Raw genomic sequence first — 22,375 nt, forward strand, 5'->3', positions numbered from 1 at the left:
TCATATAAAACATTTCTTTTATCAAAGTGATCCATAGTATCTGTAAAAAAATTAGCAGAACAGTTGCTGGACTGAAGATTCATGGTCCTCCACAAAACATGTGTAAACTCCACTCTTGCTGTAACCAGCTTCATTGGTCTTCCTTATCCTGTCATACAGCAATCAAAGAACCATATGAACAAGACCAAGCCTGCTCCTAATATTTTAATGTTGTTTTAAAATCCCACTGTAAGGCAATCAGCCTAGAACACGGTGTTAAAGTAAGCTGATTAGAGGTAATAATCCAGTTTAGTATTCACAACTTTGCAGCCTTTAACAGAGTAGACTTTCTCCTCCTTCGGGTAAAAGGTCATGTCCTTGGCCACCTTTGTGATGATAGCTTCATCCGGAAAGCGGCCGCGCCGCTGGAGCTCCGCTCTCACACACATCTTCACGTGTTCAAACTCCAGTGGAAGGAACGGCACAAAGTAATCTATGAGGTTCTTATCTATCAGGCTGCAGTGCCAAAATCCACCTGCATACAGAAACATGGCATCAGCCTGGCAGGCAGGTAACAGGCATTATTACCACTGGGTGTATACAGCAATGAGGATGGAGGGTACATTCACACAGCAATGTATAGTAAACTACTTACCATTTAAAAAATAACCTCAAGATAACCTACTCTGAGCGGTGAGTATGGTACACATAAAACGGGACACAATACCACACTCACCGCTCATAGTAGGTTATCTTGAGATTACATGGAGCAAGTGTCAGCACAGACACATCATATTTAGTGTGGCGATTGTTTTTAAATGTTTGTACATGTATATGTTTTTTACATTTGCATTTTTTCACATGTGCTATTTCAGCTATCCACATTAACAGGATCACACCATTATCCTTATATAGGATATCTTATGATTGTATACTATACTATATGTCCACTATGTGAACACTTTTGTATCCATATATCACATGTTGTTTGTTTAGATCACGTGATGTGCGGCGAGTCCGTCCTGCACTGCCGCGCCTCCAGTGACGCCATCAGAAGGCGCCGCCGGGGGTACAGGCGAGGGAGGACTGAAAGAGGCTCCACAGGTATTTATTTCACTGTTGTTACACTGTTCTGGTTGTTGTTTCACCTTGATAAAGAGGCCGCCGTGCCTCGAAACGTTGGCTTTAAATACGCCTGGTGTATTTCTTTGCTGAGTGCCACCGTCCCCCCACACCTTGCATATGGTCAGCATCCCTGATACGGAGGGCACCAGATTACCCACACATGCACGTTTGTACTATTTCCACAGTAGAGTGCCGCCCCTACAGATTATATATATCTATCTATCTATATCCACAGTGGAGTGCCGCCCCTACAGAATATATATATATATATATATATATATATATATATATATATATATATATATATAAATATATAGCAATTGGATGTAGTGGCACTCCGTCTTATGGTTTAAGCAACAATAAGCAGCTAATTCCTGGTGCCTTCCGTGTCAGCAAGCAAATTGCCAGCTGAGTAGATACAGGATAGGGGGGGGCGGCAACACTCAGCAAACAAATAAGACCAGGACTCTGGTTAAGTCACCAACGTTTCTGAGCCGGTGCGGCTCTTTTATCAAGGTGCAGAAGACAAAGATTTGTGATACAATCAAAGTTTAAATACCTTTCCAGCTCCCGCGCTGTCCACGCCAGCTGTCGGGTCTACAGGCTCAGTCTGATGACGTCACTGCTATCCACGCAGCCGGGCAGCAGCGGGGGAGGAGGGCGGGACATACACATTGCTGTAAAGAAAATTTAAATATGCATGAGACAAATATATGTGAATGAATCGTGATACAAAGCATCTAAAGGGCTTTACGCATATAAAATTACTGTGTCACTGTATGCGCCAGCTGTGAATAAATAAGAGCATACATATATGCAAATACAACAGTGAAACGTTAAAAACACTCCAAAACACTTCTAAAAAAGACTGGTGCAAACATGTGACATAATATGAAGACATAAATATAAACAAAGACAAAACACTGTGCACCCTGCATGTGACCCATGGCTTACTGCGTCAGGAATAAATGGAAGAATATTTTTATCAAAGCCAATGGACGCAGTCCATTTTTTTAAAAAATATGAAAATTCATACTCATAGAAAAGAATTAGCGCACCCTAGCACTATGTATCACTTCTGGGAACCATTTATGATATCCCCCATGTAATTTGATACATATATATAACAGTGTATTTGTAAGAGTTGCCGGAGTCGACTCTGCATGTGTTGACACCAATGCCGATGGCTATTTGGACCTATTGTTTAGAGGCCATTTTATAATAAGGTTGATTTCATAGAAAATAGGAATAGCCTGCGTGCTCGTTGAGCCCTTTAGGGGCCAATGTTTCTAGGCGGTAAATCCACCTGCTTTCAGCTTGACAAAGTGCCAAACCCCGGTCTCCCCCACGCTTTGGTATGGGGATTTGTTCAATTATCCGGTGACGCAGGGATGACAGCGGGTGTCTAGCCGTGGCAAAGTGGCGAGCCACAGGTTGCTCGCTGGTCCCTGTTTGGATGGCGCTTTTTATTGCAGACCTGTGTGCTGCTGCTCTTTCTTTAAATGCCCGTGTAGTTTTGCCGACGTAATGTCGACTACACGGGCAGCTGATGAGGTACACAACGTAACTTGATGAACAGGTCACTCTCTGTCTAATCTTAATGGGTTTTCCCGAGAATGGATGATGGAATGTGTCCCCGGCAATCATGAAGCTGCACGTTGTGCAGCCTATGCATTTGAAACACCCCACCCTCGGGACTCCCAAAAATGTCGACATGGTTTGTGTTGATGTGACTACATCATTTTTCACCAAGTAATTTTTTAAATTTTTACCTCTGGTGTAGATTTTTCTAACGCATCCCTATCATATCCCCTGGTGGGATAATTTGCGTTAGAAAAATCTAAACTTGCAGTTAGCCGACTACCTAGAGAGGAGGTGATCAAACAGTCTCGTGCCAAAAACATCGATGATAAACTCATCTGGGTTAATTCATTTCATGCTTACAGCCCTGCTATTAACAGCGTAGCCAAATCCCAGTGGCCTATTGTCAATACAGACCCCCTGTTACCATCATTATATAATAAAAAATTGATGTGCGCCTACACCAGAGGTAAAAATTTAAAAAATTACTTGGTGAAAAATGATGTAGTCACATCAACACAAACCATGTCGACATTTTTGGGAGTCCCGAGGGTGGGGTGTTTCAAATGCATAGGCTGCACAACGTGCAGCTTCATGATTGCCGGGGACACATTCCATCATCCATTCTCGGGAAAACCCATTAAGATTAGACAGAGAGTGACCTGTTCATCAAGTTACGTTGTGTACCTCATCAGCTGCCCGTGTAGTCGACATTACGTCGGCAAAACTACACGGGCATTTAAAGAAAGAGCAGCAGCACACAGGTCTGCAATAAAAAGCGCCATCCAAACAGGGACCAGCGAGCAACCTGTGGCTCGCCACTTTGCCACGGCTAGACACCCGCTGTCATCCCTGCGTCACCGGATAATTGAACAAATCCCCATACCAAAGCGTGGGGGAGACCGGGGTTTGGCACTTTGTCAAGCTGAAAGCAGGTGGATTTACCGCCTAGAAACATTGGCCCCTAAAGGGCTCAACGAGCACGCAGGCTATTCCTATTTTCTATGAAATCAACCTTATTATAAAATGGCCTCTAAACAATAGGTCCAAATAGCCATCGGCATTGGTGTCAACACATGCAGAGTCGACTCCGGCAACTCTTACAAATACACTGTTATATATATGTATCAAATTACATGGGGGATATCATAAATGGTTCCCAGAAGTGATACATAGTGCTAGGGTGCGCTAATTCTTTTCTATGAGTATGAATTTTCATATTTTTTAAAAAAATGGACTGCGTCCATTGGCTTTGATAAAAATATTCTTCCATTTATTCCTGACGCAGTAAGCCATGGGTCACATGCAGGGTGCACAGTGTTTTGTCTTTGTTTATATTTATGTCTTCATATTATGTCACATGTTTGCACCAGTCTTTTTTAGAAGTGTTTTGGAGTGTTTTTAACGTTTCACTGTTGTATTTGCATATATGTATGCTCTTATTTATTCACAGCTGGCGCATACAGTGACACAGTAATTTTATATGCGTAAAGCCCTTTAGATGCTTTGTATCACGATTCATTCACATATATTTGTCTCATGCATATTTAAATTTTCTTTACAGCAATGTGTATGTCCCGCCCTCCTCCCCCGCTGCTGCCCGGCTGCGTGGATAGCAGTGACGTCATCAGACTGAGCCTGTAGACCCGACAGCTGGCGTGGACAGCGCGGGAGCTGGAAAGGTATTTAAACTTTGATTGTATCACAAATCTTTGTCTTCTGCACCTTGATAAAAGAGCCGCACCGGCTCAGAAACGTTGGTGACTTAACCAGAGTCCTGGTCTTATTTGTTTGCTGAGTGCCGCCGCCCCCCCCTATCCTATATATATATATATATATATATATATATATATATATATATATATATATATATATATATATATATATATATATATATATATATATATATATATATATATATATATATATATATATATATATATATATATATATATCGTATTACTATCTATCTATTGTGTCTGGAGGGCACCGGCGGCTGCTGCAACAAGTCACTCTTGGAGTGCCAGGCTGAATCTCCCTATATATGTATGTGGTGGGCAACAGTTAACATTTTTAATCAGGATTAATCGCATTGTTAGGCACTCACCTACAATCTTGTTACCAGCAGTTCCGTGCTCATTGCCATGGTCCTTACTCAATGCCGGGGAGGGGGGGGGGGGGGTGGGGGGGGGGGTTAATTGCTAATTGGCAGGAGGGGAAAAAAACTGTACACTGTTGCTTCCAATAGGGGATAAATGCTCATGCTCATTGCTACTGGGGAATACATGCTTGCTGCCATAGGGGTTAAATGCTTGTTGCTAAGGTGTTGATCAATTGTGGGGGAGGGGAAGGATCAGGGCCTTGCAGGAGTACTTCTAGTGTGGTTTTTTTCAATGACGGTGGATATTTTTGGAGGGGCGCAGGGTAATACGGTCAGAGACTCTGTATCAGAGGTCCTCTACCACAGCAGTCAAAGTATACCATTAGCCCAGGTTTTACGGCTATCCAAGCTTAGGCACAGGTGATTTAATTTGTACCAGTCAGCATGATTAGACCATATGTGAATAAGTAGGGATAGCCATAACACTTGGACTCTTCGTATGCCTTGAGGATTTGTCAGTCTTGAAAAAGTCCCTAGCTTAAGGGACGCAACGCGTTGACTTTCCTCCTCCAGTGCACACACAGGACCCTGAAAAGTGCTCAATATAGTGATATGGCACCTAGCGCACTAAGGATCCCAGCAAAACTGGCCAGCTGGAGATCCACTGCAGTTACATGCTGATATATCTCTGCCACTGATCATTCATCTGCGCTCACCAGTGCTCATCACACAAGCATGCCAGACCAGCACTCCTAAACCCAGCACCGGGGACACAGACACTACATCTGTCTGTGAAATCTCCTGGGATAGGGTCGAGCTCCGATGCTTCTATCAAATAGGGGACCACACACTACGGGACATCAAGGTACTGTGAGTACTTTTAATCCAATTTACATTCTTGTCCATATCGCTTTAAAAGACACTCTAATAGACCCATTTGGGCCTCAATGACCCTGGCTAGCCGGGACGCCGGCAATTACATCTGAAAATGATAAATATATATTGTTTAATACATCCTATCCCCAGTGGAGGACTGAGTTGAGTCTATTATACGACGTCCAGCGACATAGAAAAGTTATCTGCTGGATTTACCCGATCAATTAATCTTATTCAAGTATATTTTAATGACCTTATTATTGATTATTGCCTATCATGATATATTCCTTTAGTATTAATACTATGTTCTGCATGAAAGCAAGCACTATTCCCTCTTCATCTTAAAAAACTAGAATCAAATATCTATATTTTCATTTAACCATCTTCTATCCATACTTATTCCTAAGTGTTTTTATTGGTACTCTTTACCTATCACTGCGCCCATCGCGGGCATCGCGGGTACATTTATGTCTGGCCGCGACGCGACCGATGCGATGCCCGCGATTTCCCATTGAAACCCATGTTAAACATGGAAATCGCGTCGGTCGCGTCGCGGCCGGCCATAAATGTGCCGCGACGCGATGCCCACGATTTGCCATCGGAATCAATGTTAAAAGGCCCGATGGACACGATTTTCATGTTAAATGGCTGAATGGACCCGATTTTACCATAGCAAACAATGTTAAATGGGCCTTAGAGCCCAAATACTTACCCTGAACTCTGAAATGGCCCCCCCAATTGTTTACGCCACCCCAAGATCAACGTCAACCCGAAGCGTGGCGAGCGCAGCGGTACGCGTCCTCCGACCTTTTCATACCCCCACTATCCACGTCGGCGTGGAGTTGAGAATAGAATAGTGTGGCGAGCGCAGCGAGCCCGAAGCGTGGCGAGCGCAGCGAGCCCCGCGAGGGGACGCGGATACCTTCACAGCTATACGCGTCCCCTCGCGGGCTTCACAGGTATCCGCGTGCGCTCGCCACGCTTCGGGCTCGGTGGCTCGCCACACTATTCTATTCTCAACTCCACGCCGACGTGGATAGTGGGGGTATGAAAAGGTCGGAGGACGCGTACCGCCGCCGCTCGCCACGCTTCGGGTTGACGTTGATCGTGGGGTGGCGTAAACAATTGGGGGGCCATTTCAGAGTTCAGGGTAAGTATTTGGGCTCTAAGGCCCATTTAACATTTTTTCCTATGGTAAAATCGGGTCCATTCAGCCATTTAACATGAAAATCGTGTCCATCGGGCCTTTTAACATTGATTCCTATGGCAAATCGTGGGCATCGCGTCGCGGCCATCGTGTGCACATTTATGGCCGGCCGCGACGCGACCGACGCGATGTCCATGTTTAACATGGTTTTCAATGGGAAATCGTGGACATCGCATCGGTCGCGTCGCGTCCGGGCATCTTTAGCCCGCATACGACGCGACCGACGCGATTTTTTACCTCACGATGCCCACGATGAAGATCGTGGGCGCCGTGCTAGGTAAAGAGTACCTTTTTATTTGTTATGCCTGGAGGATGGTGATTGAGGACCATTGCTGGATATATCACAAGTAACTGTGACAGGGAAGGTGGCCCATCTCAGCTCTCGGACCCATAGCAGCTGCACCGATGGTAACTATGCCCCTGTATATAATACATGTAACCGTGACAGGGAAGGTGGCCCATCTCAGCTCTGGGCCCCACACCAACTGCACTCCCTGCACCTATGGCAGCTCACCCTGTATGTGACAGGGAATGTGGCAACTTTCAGCTCTAGGCCCCATGGCAGCTGCTCTCCCTGCACCTATGGTAGCTACGCCCTTGTATATAATACATGTAACTGACAGGAATGGTGGCCCCTCTTAGCTCTGGGCCCCATAGCAGCTGCACTCCCTGCACCTATGGTAGCTACGCCCTTGTATATAATACATGTAACTGACAGGAATGGTGGCCCCTCTTAGCTCTGGGCCCCATAGCAGCTGCACTCCCAGCACCGATGGTAGCTGAACCGTTGATCTAAGCCACAGGTGGGTAAATATGCATTGTATGAATGTCTATGGAAAATTTTAAATAAAAGCCCAAGTCCCGACACACTCCTCCGGTGCAGGGAACATTGATGGCTGCTAATCAGTTATAGTTTCTGCCCTGTTACAGGCAATATAAGCCAAAGTAGATATTTAATATATAAAAGAAAAACAAAACCCAGAAAACTTCCAGTAAAATGTCAGAGATTATAGGGTATTTTCTTTTCTCAAACTACAAAACATGTGCTTTTGAAGATCCTAATTGTGTTTATCAATTTGTCATACCCTAATTGCTGGAGCAAGTATTTTCTATTCCAGCTCACAGACAATGGGGGAAATTTACTAAGATGGTAGTTCTATTTCACATGGGATGTTGCTATGGGCAACCAATCAGATACTATTATCTTCTAGAAGGTGCTAAATAAATAAGTAGATTCTGATTGGTTGTCCACAGCAACATCCCATGTGAAAAAGAACTCCCATCCCATCAAGTTTTAAAGCCTTTTGATATTTGCATACTCACCGTCCTTCTTGTTGAACGCGGACAGGGATAAATGATGTTCAACATCAGACAGCTGGAGGTCCTCTCTTTTCTTTCCGTTTTTCCAGAAATTCAATGCTAGCTCTGAGATCTTCTCTCCTCCTGTGTTACTGAGGAACAAAATGCACCAACATGGACTATTGAACTGGGATAGATAAGTATATACTTACAAAGCAGGGTATGGGGGGGGGGGGAGAATCAATTGTTTTATTTTGACCATTCTCCTTTCTAAAGTGACATGAGACCGCAGGGCGATATTCAAAATGGACCTGCCTTATTGCTCTAAGTAGCGTCGGGTTTAGCCCTGTTTAGTGGCTTACTATACAAATGGGATGCGAAAAGTCCAATTTGAGCGCACAAACGGGTCACTTTTCAGTAATTTCAGCTCACCAATCATGCCTGAACAGAACAATTAAATAGCTCCGTCGGGTGCCACCTGCGCTCCTAACAATTGAATTCCCACTTAGGAATCATTCAAGTTGCATATATTTGGCCAGTAAAAAGGGATAACATGTGGAACCTCCCCCCACAGATCACAAACTGTACATTAAGTTAACCTGCAGTATAAACCTCAGCTTAACACTGCTAACTGAATCGGTCCCCAAGAAGGCATTGGGTGAGACGGGGGTTTAATTCTTATCATGCACTGGCAGTCAGCAAATGGCACCCAAATGAGCTATTCACGGGTGGCTCGTTTCAGGCATGATCGTTAACCAGAGCCTGCACTTCAGCACCCCTCCCCCAGGGGGTGTTGAGTTGATACATGCAAAAAGTTACTTGTTTGAGCACTCAAATTGGACTTTTTGAATTCCATCAATTAGTTTACTCAGGTTTAGTTTCCTTACGTAGCTGAACTGACACTAATAGCACAATAAAAATAAAATAAAAAAAGAAGATCAATTGAATAGTGCTGTATCATTCATCTCCCATCACTTAGACAGATGAATACCATCTAGCAAGAGAGAAGATGGGATAATAACATTATTTAGTAGACAATACCAATAATTACAAGAATGGCTTATTAGGAACAAGTGACAACACTATGATATGCAGTGAGCTGAACTTTGTGGTCTCCAGGTTACCTAAGGAAGATGAAGATGGCTTTTCGATAACAGACTCCATCAAGATTTTCATAGTAGTCCAGAAATGGCTTAATGGCGTCAATAAGTCCTGGATACATCTTATCCACCTCGTCAAATATAAAGATGGAGGTCTCACAGGCTTTTACACTCTCCCTGATCTTGGACTGTAGCTGGTCCTATTATAATGATAGACATAACTGTTGGTTAATCCTCAGATACAGAGGCACAAGCAAAAAATAGAATTTTGGTACCTACGGGTAAATCCGTTTCTCTGAATCCGAAGGGGACACTGGTTTACTGTGGATATCGGAGCTGGGAGTTAGGCACACATTTGAACATGCTGAATCCTCCCCTCTAATACCCAGAAGCCCTCAGTTTAGGAAATTGGGAGAAGAGGGGAGATGGAGAACCAACTAAACAAAGTAACCATCCAACCGGATAATTTAGGGCCTTATTCTGGTCGGTGCGTCCGGATCCGATTATGCGGCCAGGACCGTGCGCGCGAAACCCCGCCTTCCATACGGATCGCCAACTCCGTCCGTACGCGGCAAGAAGCTGGCCGAACGGACCGCACGTGTATTTTACACGGAATACGCCTCCTCCATCTAAGGGAACCTCCCCCATCATTCGATGGTCGCAGACCATCGGCTGCAGGACCGAGTGCTCCACCAGCTCCCGCAACCTCAGACCACACGGTCATTTCTCCGTGCAAAAGCAGGGATCTGGGCGGGCAACTTACATCCGGCGATGTCATATGTCCGCCCCCTACACGTGCGTCACGGCCGCATTACCATACGTATGCCCAGCGTTTGCATGGGAACGCCCATGAAACGTGGGGCGTATGCATATGGTAATGAGCCCAAATAGCCCTTCACACCCCTCTCCACCCCCTGTTCGGAGTGTTCACATATCATGCGGGATTTGGCCGTACGCCCCGCTCGCGCAGAGATGCCTCTGCACATGCGCAGACACATAACATCGGCGGGCCGAATGCACGCTGATATATCCGCAGTGACCAGAATAAGGCCCTTAGTCCCTGGACTATGAAACAATAACAGGCAGGCCACACCGAGCCAGAAGGGTCACCAGTGTCCCCTGCGGATTCAGAGAAACCGATTTACCGGCAGGTACCAAAATCATATTTTCTCTTACATCCTGGCAGGGGACACTGGTTTACTGTGGGGAGGTTCCAAAGATAGCCCCCTGGGAGGGAGAGCTCGATGGAGCTACCAGAAGACCCGTAGTGAAGAACAGTGTTGGAGAGTGAATAGAAAACTGAAGTTTGTAGCCGGTCGCCACCACCTGACGAGCCCAGTAGTCCTCCGTCGATGCATGCCATTGGGTGTGAAAATCCAGTAGTCGGGCGCCCACTAGTGGGCTGCCAAGGAAGGCTGGCAAGCCGTTGTGTCAACAGTTTTTAAAAGGGCTTGAGGTCCTGACGACGGGCGGAGGAACTTACATGTGTACGACCTCTGCCACCTCAAAATGGTGCGGACAGTCCTCTACCTCTGCCTCGAAAGGACTGTTGAGGAAGAAAATGAATAAAAGGAAGGACCTGTATAAGGGCGGCGAGCCGGCGGAGGTGCTGATGGGAGAAAAGCCAACTTACCCCTGGTCGCTTGAGAAATCCATTTATCCAATTCAGGACCGAATAGAATATCTCCTGTAAATGGCATTGCCTCCACTGCTCTCTTAGATTTGGCATCCTCCTGTAACATCCTTTGCCGCATCACCTGAGAATGAAACCGCTTCCTTCAGATGTTCTGCAAGGACACGGAGGTCCCCTCTGGGAGTATCATTATCCAAACCCTCCAACAACTGGCCAGCCCATTTTACCATGGCACGATTCACCCAGGCCACAACTAGGGAAGGCCGAAGTTGTGTTCTGGCTGCGGTATAGATAGACTTTAAAGTAGTGTCTAATTTCCTGTCCAACGGATCTTTAAGAGAGGATGCGCCCTACACTATCCCTAGAGGTAAGACAACAAAGTCATTACTGATGTACTTAACATTATCATATACTGGTACAATGTGATCCTATGTTTTTGATATCCAAATTATGTTTAAAGCAAATGCACATGTCCTGTATGTGTTTATACAAGTGCTTTAATAAAAACATTTGGGGAAAAAAAAGAGAGGATGCGCCCGGGACGGGTAAGGTGACTTTCCTTTGACAGATGAGACATAATCATCCACTGGAGGAGTTTCCCATTTTGCTATGTCAGAAATGTGAAACGGATACACCGAGGCAAAGCGACGTGGAATGGTGAATTGCTTGTCTGGATGTTTTCTATGATTTTTACCGTATAAATCAAATTCCTGAGGTTCAGGTTGAGAATCAGCTGGTAAATTCAAAACCTGTTTAACTGCCTCTATGCTGGCCGTGGGCGGGTCAGGCTCCTGGAGAAAATCCTCCTGAATCTCATCCCATTCACCCTCTTCCACATTATCATTTGGGAACTCCTGATCCTCTGTATTGACATCCTGTAGGATGGGGAGGTAATGGTCATTTTTTGAGATGTAGATGGGGCCGTGTCCAGCGGACAGAGACACCATAAAACTATACACGGCTGTGTAAGGCCTGATGCCCATGCAGGTTCCGACCTGCGGTTTTCAGCCAATTCAGATGACAATTTTGTCATAGCTCCGGCTAGCATGCTAGCCCACTGGGGAGTGGCCGAAACCGTGTCAGAGGTAACCCTGGAAGCATCCAAACAGGTGTCACACACAGTAGCTTGCCCATCCGGGGAAGACTGTGTGAACTTAATGCCACATGAAGTGCACGTAAACAGTTTTTGTGAGGCTTTGGTGTTGGATCAGCTAGTCATTGTTCCCCAGGAAGATTACCACACACAAACAATATACACAGAAGTTAGACACACTGCAAACTAAAGTGAAATTATATGGGAGACACTAAAGGGCCCCTAGGCACCAGAGGGGAGCACAATGAAGCCCAATTGAATTCCCCTAGGACAAAACCCTTGCCCAGCCAGGAAAGGGTTAACTATGTTAAATAGTCTCCAGCTGTGAGTTCCTGAATGTGAAGAAAAAAAACAGCACCAGTAATGAAGCAATTAAAATCTTCATGTTGGTTAACCTACATTGCAGCATGAGGCAGCGCCATGCCTCAAACCCCCTCCTCCATATTATCCAAAATGGAGCCTGTCAGCGCTATTCGCCGACGCGCTCCACGCTGCCAGTCACACCAGCGCCCACTTCCGCGGCCCCATCCCCAGAGTGTGCAGGTGACAGCCGGAGAGGGGGGGGCGCTGAAAGCGGGTACTTACCGCTGAAGCGTGCTGCCCACGAGGATGTACGGCGGTCCCTTTTCTGAGCGACCGCAGGAACACCTTAAAAGTCCGGCAGAGGTCTTTTATTGAGACCCCGACTGACTGACTGGAAATCCAGGGGTGCTGCAGACCCGAACCCCAACTTTTAGATGAAGTGAGGAAGGGTCTTAGTGAAAATCAAAGACAAATTATGCCCCAAAGTAGGAGCAGGAAAAATCGTGACCAATTCCCTCGGCACAATTTTCTAAACTGAGGGCTTCTGGGTATTAGAGGGGAGGAGCCAGCTTGTTCAAATGTCTTTAGTGTGCCTAACTCCCAGCTTCCCAGCTCTAATACCCACAGTAAACCAGTGTCCCCTGCCAGGATGTAAGAGAAAGTACAGATTATTACCTGTTAATATGCTTTCCTATACCATGGCAACCAACTAATGGGTTAAGACCTGCAGGGTAGTTATCTGGAAAGGAAACAAACAACAACAACAAAAGACACACTGGCCCCTATATAAGCTCCTCCCCCACTGGCCTCTGTGTCTTGGTTATACAGATTAATAATGCATCACAACATAATAATACATATGACATGAGGGAGGGGAATAATGCTGCCATGGTGGAGTAGAGGAAAGCATAGTAACAGGTAATAATCTGTACTTTCCTCTATCTCCCCATGGCAGCCAACTTATGGGTAATGCCCAAGCAGTTAATCCACAGGGTTGGACAATTCAACTGAATAAAAGGATACAAAGGTTACTCCACCTTATTTCTCCAATAATCATTCTTTTTATATATATTTTTTATATAATCGCACTTAGAACTTTATCTACCGAATTTAGTGTCCGCAGATGAGGCAACGTCCACTCTATAATATCTAGTGAACGTGTGTTTACTGAGGACCAGCAAGCTGCTTTGCAAATTTCTTCCACTGAAGCTGCCTCCTTCTCTGCCCAGGAGGCCGACATAGCCCTAGTTGAATGAGCTTTAAGTCCCACCGGAGGTTGCTGACCCCTGATCTTCAAAAATGCAAGTCTTTATCCATCTGGATATTGTAGCTTTACTGGCTCCTTGTCCTTTGTTTTTACCTTCAGTTAAAACAAAAAAGTCTCTCTGTTCTCCTATATGCTTTTGTTCTGCATAAGTACACCTTAAGTGCCCTCACTGCATCTAACTTGTGTAATCGCTCATCCTTGGAGTTAGTTGGATCAGAACAAAAAGATGGCAGACTAATCTCCTGATTGATATGAAAAGCAGAGACTACATTTGGTAGGAACAAAACGGAGGGTTAGTCCTCAGCACTACTTTCTCTTCGAAAAAGTTAAGAAAAGGCTGTTGGGCCCAGAGAGCTTGCAGTTCATATACTCTTCTGGATGAAGTAATCGCCACTAGAAAACACAACTTTTAAAAAGGTCAACCATTTAAGCGATACCTCTTCCAAATGGAGCTTCAACCAATGCATTGAGCACCAAGTTAAGGTCCCATGGTGCTAAACGACTATGAAAAACTGGATTGATTTGCTTTGCTGCTTGCACAAACCTCTGTACATAGCTATCTTCTGCGAACTTGAAATCCAACCTAGCTAGTAAAGCAGAAATTTGTACCTTAATGGAACTTGCGGATAGATTCCGGTCTACTCCTGCTTGTAGAAACTCCAGTACAGTAGGAAGTTTTTTCGCTTCTTTATCTGTTGACCTACAGAAGGTTATGTACTTCTTCCAAATCCGATGATAAGTCTTTGATGTTGACCATTTCCTGGCTTTAAGTAGGGTTCTAACCACTTGACCTGAAAAACCTCTATTTTCTAGTAGTCGGGTCTCAGTAGCCATGCCGTCAATGTCCAGCTGGATGGCTGGGCTCGCCAAAGTTTGTTCTGACCAATCAGACTGCCATGGTCGGGCAGCATCCAAGACTCTGCTCCCCACTCTGCTGTTAAAGTGTCCAATTGTTCCCAATGTTTTGAAAAGAACCTCTGTTCTTTTGCGTTTTTTGCTGTGGCCATCAGGTCTACTTGAGGTACAGATGTAGCCGGCCACATCTTTGCAGGGGCTGGCGATTCTATCGCCAGCCCCAGCCAGCGGCCGGCTACCAACAGGAGCACGCGCGCACGGGGTACGCACGCGCCCTGTGGAAACAGAGGCTGCCGCCAGTCCCCGCCGCCCCGACCCCCCCCCCCCCCCCCCCCCCCCCCCCCCCCCCATAACCCTGCCCGTCTCCCTGAAGCGGAGACGGGCAGGGACCCAATGTGCTGCAGTCGCCAGACTGGGATGCGCGTGCGTGTGAGACGCATGCGCGTTCCAGTCCCTATCGCCGGCGCTCACTATTGAAAGGGATCTGGCAGGGCGCTGGCAATGGATGGAGCCAGCTCCATCTGTAGGCCCCACATGTCTACTAATTTTCTGAATACCCCTGGACACAGCTCCCATGCTCCTGGCAATACCAGATGCCTGCTGAGAATGTCTGCCTGCAGGTTTTCCGTGCCTGCTACAAACACTGCTGATAAACTGTTCACCCGGTTTTCCGCCCAGGTGAACACCTTCGCTACTTCCACCATCAACTCCCGGCTTCTTGTTCCACCTTGCCTCTATATATTGGCTATGACAGTTTGGTTGTCAGATCTCACGACCACATCTCTCCCCAACAAGCAGCCTTCAAGTTAATTGCCGCCCATTAGAACCGCCCTCATCTCCCTGATGTTTGAATGGCTTTGACTCACTTCCTGAGACCAAACCCCTTGAGCCAGATTCCATCTTGATTTTTTTTTACTATCACATAGCAGTTCAGTCTCCTCAGATCCAAGATTGTCCTGAAGCCTCTGGACGCTTTCTTGACCACAAAAAATCTGGAGTGCCAACCTTGTGGTTCCTGCTCCTTTGGCACCACTACCTTTTGGTCAATCATATTCTTCAGGCTGGTGAATAAAGCCGATCTTTCTGGAGGAGTTTGAGGAATGGAGGACTCTGTTTTCCAGTACCCTGAGTGTTTTACAAACTCTATCTTGTAACCCGACATAACTATTTACAACACCCATCTGTCGTCGACAAATCGAGACCAGACTGGCCCGTATTCTAACAGTCTGCGCCCAACTGTCTTCCTGGCCTCATTGGTTGGTTTGTCTGTAGGGGTATCTTCCCTCTCTACCCCTTTGGCCATGAAAAAAACTTTGGCTGCCTTCCCAGGATCTTCTTAAATTTCTACCCGGCCAGTAGGTTCTAGCTTCTTTGAAGTCGGCTGACTTGAAAGATCTGCCATATGCATCCCTCTTTGTTTTGTCCTCTTTGCATCCCTCTTTGATTTGCCACTTGATATCTTTAAAATGATATCATCTAGTTTGCTTCCAAACAGATATTGACCTTGAAGGGTAATTAAATTAATTTCTGTTTTGACTGAGTATCTGCTACCCAGGGCTTCAGTCATAGCACCCTCCTGGCTACTGATGTGGTTGTGTTCGCTCTAGCCGCTAGTCTCACCACATCCGTAGATGCACTGCAAAGAAATTCAACAGCGATCTGAATATTCTGTATCACTTTTATGAGTTCAGACCTTTCGATGCCATCCGGGGTGTCAGATTCAAAGTCTTGACACCAAGATCTTAGAACCCTGGCTGAAGATGCTTTTATAGTTGCCCCTGAAGTGACATGTTGTTTTCTTAGACGGACTTCCATCTTCCTTTCCATGGAATCCTTAAAAATGTTAGCGTCCTTCAGTGGCAATGTGGTTTTTCTAGAAATTCTACCCACTGCCACATCCACTTTTGGGGCCTCATCCCAACTACGCACTTGGTCCGTATCAAACGGGTACATCTTTGAAACCCTAAGCGGTAAGGCCACTTTTTGTCCGGATGCTGCCATTCCTCCTCTACCAACTCTTTAATAATTTTTGAGAGTGGAAATGTTTTACCTCTCTTTTTCTTATCACGAAAGAGTAGGTCTTGTAACTTCTCTTCCTCTTGAGTCTCTATGTTTAAGGACTTATGGATGCCATAAATGCCAGTAGGTTCTCCAATAATACCGGATTGAAATCCATCTCTGTTTTGTCCTGGGCTATGTTCCCCTTCCTCCAAGTCTTACTCCCTTACACAGGGTCCTTCCCCGGAATCCTCAGATTCCACTGATAAGGCCGCTCTGCTTCTCTTAGATTACATTTTTACCATGTCTTCTTTGGTGACTAATGTGTCTGCTAGCGCTGATATTAGCATATTCACAAGCTCCGTCATCTGCGGCATTCCTCCCTGCTGAGCAGATTTACACCTCTCACAAGTAGACCCTGTACATTTATCTGACAGGGGTTTATTGCAAAGGGTACACTTAGCTGCATGGTGTTTTTTGTGCTTAGCCTTGACATCCATTTTCTCCTTACTGGCATCCGATCTAAAAATAGTATGCATAACATTCTTACTCCATATTCTCTCACATAAGCATTATGTATTTCCCAGAAGTTCCTGGCTTACCCTGATTTAGCCTGCTGCCCCTTATCCTCCTCCATAATGCCAGCTATCTGCCAAAGCTTGTATCTAAAACACATATAATATAGGATAAGTATAACATAGGTATATAAGCACTCCTACAGCCTAAACTGCCTCTGTAATCCGCTGTATCCGAGTCCTGTTCCTAGCAGCGGTGAATCTCTTCTGCACAAGATGCCGGCTTCAGAACCCGGCGCCTCCTTTAAGCATTATCTCCTGGAGTCCCGGCACCTGAGCCGCACCCACTGCATGACACTTTACGAGTCACCACCTGGCACCGCCGTAATTACTCCATCACGTCACCATAGGACGCCCCCCACCGCTGGATAACTCTGTCCTGAAGTTGTGCCCAGAGGGCGCCCAGCGTTTCCTGGCTTCCTCTCTCCGCTGACCGCCAGCTGGACACGGCCTGGTCCCCGCCACCATGAAACTGCTGGCCGTACTGGAGCAAGACCTTTCAGCAGACCAAGGTACTCCTAACTGCTCTCGACAGCGGAGACCTTATACAATTGTTTAATGCCTTCACCCCAACTGCTCTTGGACAGTGAAGAGGGCTGCAGCCTCAGAGTAATGGTGTGTACACACGGTACTTTTTGCCTTCCGATGTTGACGATATAGTCAACATCGGATCAGAATCGGATGCAGATCGCAAGGGTTTTAACCCTTCAGATCCCGATCCCGATTCGCGTTCACGTATCGCAAGACAGAAAGTCTTGTCTGCCATGACTATATAGTGCAGATCTGCACTATATAGTCAGACTTGTATGCAAATCGGATGTGCCTTCAGATACTATCCACGATCCGATCGGATCGTGGATAGCATCTGAAGGTACATCTGACCATGTGTACACACCATAAGCCTGTCCACTAACCTGGAAAGGAAAGAAAGACAAAGAGGCCAATGGGGGAGGAGCTTATATAGGGGCCAGTGTGTCTTTTTTTGTTTCCTTTCCAGATAACTACCCTGCAGGACTTAACCCATTAGTTGGCTGCCATGGGGAGGTAGAGGAAAGAACATTTTGACAGAAAAGAGGAAATTAATTGAAAGGAACAACTCCTAACAACATGGTCTGGCAGCCAGTTTGCTGGAAGAGAAGAATGTCAGTAAATGATAAATATTAGGGGCTATTTTACTCTGCATTTACAAAAACAGCCTTCAGAAGTGCTACAATTTAGCTGTAAAACCAGAGTCATAGAAATGCAAAACATCTTGCCAGCAGGGCACTCTTCACTTTACTCCAAACACATGGTAGAGATGGGCACCTTTCAGAGTTCCTGTCCCTGCAAATTAACATTTATACATCCGGGTGGTACCTCATTTCTAATAGCTGCAATAAGAAATTACAATTATCAGGCCTGATAATTGATACATGTGCCAGTTAGTTTAGCACACAGATACACGACGATGCTTGGCACAGGCATGAAACAACATAGAGCCATATTTAATGTGGCCAGCGAGGGGGTTAAACGGCAGGGATCGCCGTTTAACCACCACGCCAGAAGCTCTCCTTATTCTACGTTCCTAAGTGAGGCTTGCGGCTAATGCAGGGAGCACGCTGCATTTAGCCGCGAGCCTTGCTGTTTTAGCGGCCACGCGCCGTTTCCCCATCGCTACAAAAACCTAGCGAGGGGGAAACGGCGTGTGCAGGGGGGGTCAGTTGAATACTGACCCTGCGAGTTGTAATAGCAAGCAGTCAGCACTGCTCGCAAAAATCATTGAACACACTCCATAATGTTACATTTCACCACGTCACCCTCATTACCTTGTATTTGTCAATCTGATTAGCATGTGGAAAATGAAGCGTCGACACAAAGAGATGCACATATTTACTTCCACCGGGATAAATGTTCCTGGAGAGGATCTGGGATACGAAGTTCTTTCCAGTGCCAGTCCAGCCATGAAAGGAAAGGGTCAGGGGTTTCTTAGGATTCTTGTTTCTCGTAAATCCAGCCAATCCTTTCAGGATGACCAGTCTGGCCAGGTGCTGCCCAAATATGTTCTTGTCAAAGTCCTCCTGCAGGGCTGGAAGGAGCCATTTATTAATGACACTTGGTGCAAATAAGTAGTAGTAATCAACAGACCAATACTTATCCCCTAGAACAGTGGTAGCCAACTCCAGTCCTCGAGAGCAGTTCACATTTTCCAGCTCACCTCGCAGGTACACAGGTGCACTAATTACTGACTAACATTTTAAAAGATCCACAGGTGGAGCTAAATACTTCACTTGTGATTCTGTGTGGAGACCTGAAAAACATTAACTGTTGGTAGCTCTCGAGGACTGGAGTTGGCTACCCCTGCCCTAGAAAGTGTAAAACCTATGTAAGCAGCATAAATGGTGGGCCATTGAGCAGGCTCTAGACCAGGCATTCCCAACCATGGTCCTCAAGGCACACCAACAGTGCAGGTTTAAAGGTGCCCACAGACGCATCGATCCCGGCGTGCGTTCTGTGCTTAACTAGCACACATAGCATTGCATCGTATGCCTTGTGCATGCGATGAGATGCTATGCGATAAAAAGCTAGTACAAAAAGTATGTGCAGCACGATACACAGTGCACCTACACAACATGGTCTGATCGATGGATATGGTGATTATACGCTATACATAGTGCACCTACACAACATGGCCTGATCGCTGGATATGGTGATTATACGCTATACATAGGGCACCCCACCTACACAACATGGCCTGATCGCTGGATATGGTGATTATATGCTATTCATATGGCACCTACCTCAGCTACACAAATGACCTGATCACTGGATATGGTTATTATATGCTATACATAGGGCACCTCATCTAAACATGGGCTGACCGCTGGATATGGTGATTATACGTTATACATAGGGCGCCTACCTCACCTACACAACATGGCCTGACCGCTGGATATGGTGATTATACGCTATACATATGGCACCACACCTACACAACATGAATGCTTCAAATGGTGATAAGCAATACATAGGACACCTCACCTGCACTACACAACATGACCGCCAAATAAGGTGATTATACAGTATACATATGGCACCTCACCTACACAACATGGCCTGGCAGCTGGAAATGGTCATTATACGCTATAAATAGGGCACCTCACCTACACAACATGGCCAAGGGTAATTTGATTATATGCTATATATAGGGCACCTCACCTACACAACATGACCTGAAGGCTGGATATGGTGGATTATAAACTATAGATAGGGCACATCACCTCACCTACACAACATACATGAAGTGGTGCAATTTTGACTATGCAATTTCCCTTGAACTGCCCGGAGGCCAAAACCACAAGACTGTACAGTCAACTGTGCAATGTTAGCCATGTATAATTTTGACTATACTAGAAATAGGGCATACTAGATTGTATACAATAGTCACAATTGTGCTTGCGTGCAGTATGTTCTATTTATGGCAATATAACCCCCACAGGTGCGTGCAACGGCATCGCAAGCTGTATACACACGGTGCGATATGTACTAGGTTCACTTCTGAATTAAGGGGGATAAAAACAGTGCGATATGAACTACCGATATGGACTATATAATCCATATCGGTAGTTCATATCGCACTGTTTGTATTCCCCTTAATTCAGAAGTAACTGCTGCCATTAATAGCGGTTTGGAAATTGCACATTGTGAAGCACATCTCATTGTTATTCCTGCATCCCATAGCATGCCTTATGCATTTCACCAGCAGTGTGCCTGTGCTGCACATACAGTGTGAGACAACACTGTTACACAGTTCTATACAATCTATACACAGATACATGCTGGGGAACTATAGCAGGGCAGGCTGGGACTTATAGTTCTCCCTGAGCTGGCATGCCACCTGTGTAGTTGAGAGCCTGGTCCAGCGGCTTGCAGTCATCGGTGGGGCTCCTGAACCAATAATAGCTGAGGCCGGAGACGATGAAGGCTCCCAGGGTCAGGGAAACCGGCTCCATGCATCGGGAAAACCCCGGGAGCAGCAGCAAGAGAGCCGCCCGCAGCAACTTCATAGCACCGATTACTGGTGTGCTGACGTCACACCCGTGGCCACTTCCTCGTCAAGACCTTCTGACACCTGCCTGGCGGAAGTGCTCGGAGGACGGTATTAACGGCCGAAATCGCCACAGCGGTCGGAGCAGATGTCTCCGCCGGTGAATAAAGCCGTACCTATTATTGTTGCAGTCACATTATTGGGGTACACTGGAAATAATCGCTGTGAAATAAGTTTCACTGACCCGTGGCGGACATTTTTACTAAGGGCAAACTTTTGGTTTCGCTTTCTTGTTTGTACTTTGTACAGGGTTTGGGTATACCGCGTCTGACTGATTGCCTGCAGCGACCTCTGCATTTGTGGAGCTTTCTATGCATGGCGTAAAACCATCGATGGTCATCCATTCCATCGATCACTGTTTACAATATCGATGGCAACCACCGATGGCCATCCCATCCCTAGGATGTCCCTGGCTGGAAAGGGGACGGAACATCGGACGAAACACATCAGCAACACGGAGCAGCAGCTCAGTTTAACACAGCACCTGGCCTCCTGCCGCTGGTAAATTCGCCGACAGCCTGCACACACAAACCATTCCACTCCCATATGCTGTAGCTACTCAGTCAGCACCTAGCCGTGGCAGTCATGACACCAGCGCATGACATTGCCCATGCAGGCACCACTCCCTCCTCCCTGGGCATTCTGGACTTGCGCATCCACAAGTCCCTATTTTAGGGGAGTAATACACAGGTTGAGCAGCAGGTGGCTCATTCACAAATTGTAGGCAACCCTGACACCCAGGGAGGGGAGTCTGGAGAGCAGCCAACACAGCAGTGTGCACTGGCAGTCCCCACTAAACTGGTATGTGACCCAACAAAGTCATCATTCACACTGCAGAAGATGATAAGAGTCAGGGCTGACACAGGAGGAGGGGGACAGGGCTGACACAGGGGGAGGGGGACATGGTTGACACAGGGGAATGGTGACAGGGCTGACACAGGGGGAGGGGGACATGGTTGACACAGGGGGAGGGGGACATGGTTGACACAGGGGGAGGAGGACAGGGCTGACACAGGGAGGGGGACATGGCTGACACGGTGAGGGGGACATGGTTGACACAGGGGGAGGGGGGCAGGCCTGACACAGGGGTATGTGGACAGGGCTGACACAGGAGTATGCTGACAGGGGGAGGGGGGACATGGCTGACACAGGGGGAAGAAATGGCATAATATGTAATAGTCATTACGATGTGTGGAATAATGTGTAAGGGACATCACGTTGCGAGGCGAAATTTGTAATGGGCATTTACGGTGTTTGGTATAACATGTTATCGGCATTACGGTAATGGTCAAAACGGTG

General features: G+C 46.3%; 1 protein-coding gene and 1 long non-coding RNA gene across 3 annotated transcripts in view; one reads left to right on the forward strand and one right to left on the reverse strand.

The window, feature by feature from the left end:
• On the reverse strand, positions 1–21,298 carry LOC146035492 (torsin-1A-like). Of its 2 annotated transcripts, none has more exons than XM_083158984.1 (5): positions 20,867–21,298; positions 18,798–19,057; positions 9,293–9,468; positions 8,193–8,320; positions 1–514 (listed from the first exon to the last, which is right to left on the reverse strand). In XM_083158984.1, exons 1-5 carry the CDS (start codon positions 21,033–21,035, stop codon positions 270–272), a joined length of 978 nt encoding a protein of 325 aa, XP_083015110.1. In that variant the 5' UTR covers positions 21,036–21,298; the 3' UTR covers positions 1–269. The 2 variants fall into 2 exon arrangements, with proteins under 2 accessions (XP_083015110.1, XP_083015111.1); XM_083158985.1 differs by having other exon boundaries at positions 18,798–19,049; positions 20,867–21,050.
• Positions 21,203–22,375, forward strand: part of LOC146035493 (uncharacterized) — a 23,128-nt gene continuing 21,955 nt past the window's right edge. Inside the window, exon 1 of the long non-coding RNA XR_014460666.1 lies at positions 21,203–21,577. This is a non-coding gene — a long non-coding RNA (uncharacterized LOC146035493). The remainder of the gene's footprint in view (positions 21,578–22,375) is intronic.

The sequence above is a fragment of the Crinia signifera genome, chromosome 9 (genome assembly GCF_055691185.1).
Source record: "Crinia signifera chromosome 9, ASM5569118v1, whole genome shotgun sequence".
NCBI classification, from domain to species: domain Eukaryota; kingdom Metazoa; phylum Chordata; class Amphibia; order Anura; family Myobatrachidae; genus Crinia; species Crinia signifera.